Source organism: Hipposideros armiger, unplaced genomic scaffold (genome assembly GCF_001890085.2).
Source record: "Hipposideros armiger isolate ML-2016 unplaced genomic scaffold, ASM189008v1 scaffold_9, whole genome shotgun sequence".
Classification (NCBI taxonomy): domain Eukaryota; kingdom Metazoa; phylum Chordata; class Mammalia; order Chiroptera; family Hipposideridae; genus Hipposideros; species Hipposideros armiger.
Genome location: NW_017731359.1, coordinates 446,555 through 451,569, shown reverse-complemented (window position 1 = coordinate 451,569; position 5,015 = coordinate 446,555). Strand labels below are relative to the sequence as shown.

Here is a 5,015-nt window from a genome sequence, read left to right as displayed (position 1 = left end):
CTGGATTTACTTCTGGGCTTTCTATTCTGTTCCATTGATCTATATGCCTATTTTTATGCCAATACCATATTGTTTTGATTACTGTGGCCTTGTAGTTACATATTGCTTTTAAAGTCAGAAGCTATTTTAATTTTTGTCAGTGTTACACAGTTAAAGAAAACAAAATCAGTAGGATTTGGAAGGGTACTACTTAAGCCTGTTTGCTGCATATGGTTTACAGAAAGCTAAATTGCTCACCAGGTCCCAGTGCTCTGTGTCTGCTTTGGTTTTGCAGACTGGGCCACAATATTCATTGCACATTTAAATACATCAAAATCAGACTTGAGTTTCCCCAAAGAGGAGGAATATCATCACCAGAAGTGATTCATGTTAAGGTTCGGACTGCTGCTGTGTTACAGATATTGTCATTCTCAACTGATTGGAGCAAGGTGGTCTAGGAAGTGTGCAGATGTTTCGTGCAGTGAGATTAAAGGCAGAGAACCACTGGTACAGCCCAGAGTCAGCTAGTAGAGCGGTGCTACTCAAAGTACTGGTCTTCGATGAGCTATGGAGCTCACACTGCTTCCTGCATCAACAAAGCCTTGCTACAAAGAAAAAGAAATAGCAGCCAAATGAAATGCTGTATTTAGAGATGCATTTGATTCATGCTCTGACACAAAATTCTTGTCTCACCAAACTCTGGTCATAACCAGTTTTTGGCCAGTGGGGACCCGTCTATGCTACACTTTGGGTCACACTGCAGCATAGCAGAGGCTGCTCATCAGTGGTTCATGTGACCAAAATTGTTACACTCCAAGGCAGTAATCCCACTAAGAAAGATAAAAATGACCCATCTGCCACTACCGTCCTTGCTGCCTTTTACTCTGTGCGTGGGGACATCTTTCCTCTGCATCCTCCTTCCCCAGATCTCATGGATCTTTCCAAACCCTCACTTGAACAGTTAGCTTGTTTTCCTTATTTCTATAGAGACAGAATAAACCCTTGTTTTTCTACAGCTGTGTGTGATAAAGATCTTCCATGACTGATAAAATATTTTTATTTTTCTCTTTTGTTTCACACCAGCACCTTGAATTTAGCAGGCAGTTCAATGGTATTTCCATCAAGGCCCAGTAGGTCTGTAGAACCAACTGCAGCACTCGTAAAAAGCACCCACAAAAGCAACTTTGTAGAGAACAGATGGCCTGTGGCCATGGTAACTGCCTTTGCTCTTTCTGGTTTCAGCTGAGTGATTGCTACCGAGGGGTGGTGTTCGATAGCCTCGAGACGCTCTTTGCTCGGAATGGAGCCATTGGCCTCCTGTGCCTGCTGAAGGCCATCGGCAACCGGGAGCACATCTACGTTCTCAACATGGCTCAGGATTACGCAGCCATGAAGGCCCAGGAGAAAGCCAAAAAGGAGCTGGAAGGCAAGCAAGGCCCCGAACCCTCCTGGACTGGCCTCCATGGGCCCTAGCAGGCCTTTCCGCTAAACAGAGCGTTAGGCTTTCTTAAATGCCTCCCTGCCAGGATAACCCATTGGGCTTAAATGAAACTATTATACTTGCCATCTCATTGGTGCCCCGTGTCTGCCCCGTGAGGTGGCTGGAAGTTCTTATTTGCATGTGAGGATATTGAGATAGAAGGAACCTGTTGGGAGATTACAGAATGAATCTGTAATCTGTACAGAACTCAGCTCTTCTGACAACAGACACATCCCTCTTTCCCCCAGTATCAGAGTATTCACATTCACCTCCTCTGTAATTACCACTAACCTGATGGAAACACATCACAGGTCCTGTCTTGATTCAGGTGACTGATTAGCTTGTTGGTTTTGTTGAAGCCAACTGTGCCTTTCCTATAAAACTAAAGGTGCTGCTAAACTTTATAAAACAGCTTCTACATTTTAGCCTACTGTGTACCAGGCACTGCAGCAGACCTTTTGTATACTTTAGGTGTCTTTAAATGGCATGTGATCTCCATTTGGCAGATGGGAAAATGAGGCTCAGAGATATCGAAAGGCTTGTGTAAGATCACATAGCAAATCACTAAGGTCTGTGTAACTCTAAAGCCTTTGCTTTTTCCACCATTACACCAGTGGCCTGGAAAAAAAATCACTGATTAATAAATAATACACACACACACACACACACACACACACACACACAGAGAGAGAGGAATGTTAACGCAATAAGTTCCCAATTTAGTTAGAATTAGAAGCAGACCTAGAAAATTTTGACCCCAAGGGAGGAGGTGACATTGTCTCTGGGAGGCAGAGCCCTGCTGTGTCCTCATCTCCATCCATGTCACTGCCCTTCCTCATTTCTGGAGCAGTCTACACAAATTATAATGTTTTTCCGTTGAAGGAAATATTTATAAACACCGAGCTCCCTTAGTTCTTAAGCAGAATTCAAATACTCCTTATATTCTCATTCAGAGAAAAGTAATTAGAAAAAACAACCAGGCATCTCCCAGCAATATTTCAACCTCCAAGTTCCTAGTTTTCCAGAAAGCTCATCTCCCCATAATAATCAACTTGAAAGAAATTTTCTCAATTATCTGTAGATTGAAGTTTTTCATGGTTGCATATGGACTCCCCTCCTCTCAATCATCTACATTCGAAAAAGCCCTGAGACAACATACTGTAACAATATTATTATATTAAAATCTATTTTTTTTAATTTTTTAACTTTATTGGGGGACAGTGTGTTTTTCCAGGACCCATCAGCTCCAAGTTAAGTCATTGTTTTCAATCTAGTTGTGGAGGGTGCAGCTCACTGATCCATGTGGGAATCAAACTGGCAACCTTGGTGTTATGAGCCTGTGCTCTAACCACCTGAGCTAACCGGCTGCCCCTAAAATCTAATTTTTATTGAACTTTTATGAGTGTGCCAGGGACTGGGCTAGGTGCTTTACATGATTGCTTGTTTGATCCCCACAACAGCCCAAGGAAGGAGGAATTATTATTCTTATCTGTTACTATCCCTTGGTAAACGTCAGAGAAAGGACTCAAAAGGCTGATCTCTGAGCCCAAAGCTAAAACGAGAGCATAGGTGAGGATGTTGTCCCCGTGAGGTGTGGAAAGTGTGGAAAAGAAACCAAGTGCCTTTGTGCTGAGTGTGGACCCGGACTCTGCAGCGTGCGGAAGGTGATCCCTTTGGTCTGCAAATGGCTGTGTCACCCTGAGCTCTTTGGTGGCATATGCTCATGATGGTAAAGTCCGTAGGTGGCATATTACTTTCCTATCACTGCTGCAACAAATTCCTGCAAACTTGGTGACCTGAAACAGCACTGGTTTATTATCTTACAGCTCTGGAGGTCAGAAGTTCTCAAATCAGGTGTCAGCAGGGCTACGTTCCTTTGGAAGCTCTAGTGGGGAACCCATTTCCTTACTTTTTCCACTTTCCAGAGGCTGCCTGCCTCCGTGGCTCATGGCCCCTACCTCACAGCCCTCTGACCTCATGTCACCTTCTCTGACTATGGCCCTTGGTGATTATAATTATATTGGGACCACTCAGATAATCCAGGAAAATCTCTCCAACTCAAGGCCCTTAACTTAATCACACCTGCAAAATCCTTCCTGCCACGTAAGGTAACATATTCACAGGGTCTAGGGATTAGGACATGGACACACTTGGGCTCACTCTTCAGCCTGGAGACAGGAAACAGATGGAGGCCAATTTCAGAACTGTGTGAATGAGGGAAGTCCCACCAGAGATTAGGAATGCTGCTGCCACACCAGCCACCTCTCACTGTCACAGACCCCCGAAGCCTGTTCAGGCTGAGAGCTGAGCCATAGGGGAACCTGCAGCCAAAGCTGTGAGCAACTTTTCCTCACCTTCCTGTCTCTGTTCCCCCCACAGAGCACAAACGCAGGGAAATGCTTGAGAAAGAAAAGGAGCGTCTCCAAAATATGGATGAGGAAGAATATGAGGCCTTGACAGAGGAGGAGAAAACCGTGTTCGATAGAGAGGTTCAGCAGGCCCTCCGGGAGAGGAAGAAGAGGTGAGAATCAGGGCTGGCCTCAGCCGAAGGGACTCCCTCTGAGCACACAGCCCGTCATCATCGAGACTGGGGTTGTCCTTCAGGGTGGCAGCAAAAGCCACAGGAGAGCCGGGATGACCTGCTGAGAGCAGGAAAACATCCTGCCCACACCTTGCAGGGTTTCTCCCATTCTCCTCTTCCTTCTCTATGGGGGGGAGGGGTACTTGGGACTAGGAGGAAGGCTGTATCATATAATAGGGGGAGGGGTTTGGGGCCCCAGTGCTGTCCTGGGGCTTCCACTGGATCCCTCTGACAGCTGCACCCTAGGTGTGGCTCATCAGCCTCTGCTCAGGAGTCCACAGCTGGTGACCCAGGGGCCACTCTCTTGACATGGGCATGGTGGTTGCTCCCCAGAACTCAGCCATTTCTTCCCCTTCCCTGGCTGCTATCTTGGCCTTTGGAGGTGCTGTCCATCCCCTGAGGTCTAGCTGTTTCTCCCACTTGATCCTCGGCCTGGGCAGTTCACCAGAGACCCTGGGCGTGCTCCCAAGCCAGCGCTCTAAGCCACCTTCTGTGCCCATCACTGGGGATCACACAGGAACGACTGGGTCCCTCCACACCACCTGGGCCCAGAGGACACAGGGCCACTATCTCAGGCTCTCAGATATAGGTGGCAGTGGGATCCATGTCCTTTCTGCCCTGAGATCTTTAAATGTCCCCGGGGAGGGGCCTTCTATTTCCTATCCCTCCCTAGGATTCTAAACATTGGAGGGGGACAGAGCCAAGATGCTTGCCTATAATTCAATCCCCTTTCTTCTCTCCTCTGTGTGTACCTCCAAACTCCTCCCACTGACCCCAAAAGAGCTTTTATGTCCTCTCTGCCCCTGCAGTGTACCCTCAGCTCTTGTTCGGCTTGGTCCATTGAAAAAATGCCCAGCCCTCCAGATGTATGAAAAGCCTAGCTTTGGGATTCTTTCTCATCCAGGCCGTTGCTTCCAGGCATTCATCTCATAGTGGACTTAGAAAGTGCAAATCTGGGCTGGCCGAGTGGCGCGT

At 46.9% G+C, this 5,015-nt stretch overlaps 1 protein-coding gene across 1 annotated transcript in view; it reads left to right on the top strand.

Moving 5' to 3' along the window:
* The window catches only part of HYDIN (HYDIN axonemal central pair apparatus protein), a 355,182-nt gene that overhangs the window by 273,317 nt on the left and 76,850 nt on the right, over positions 1-5,015 (top strand). Inside the window, exons 43-44 of the mRNA XM_019653707.1 lie at positions 1,222-1,405; positions 3,839-3,980. Of these exons, the coding sequence (XP_019509252.1) occupies positions 1,222-1,405; positions 3,839-3,980 (326 nt within the window). The remainder of the gene's footprint in view (positions 1-1,221; positions 1,406-3,838; positions 3,981-5,015) is intronic.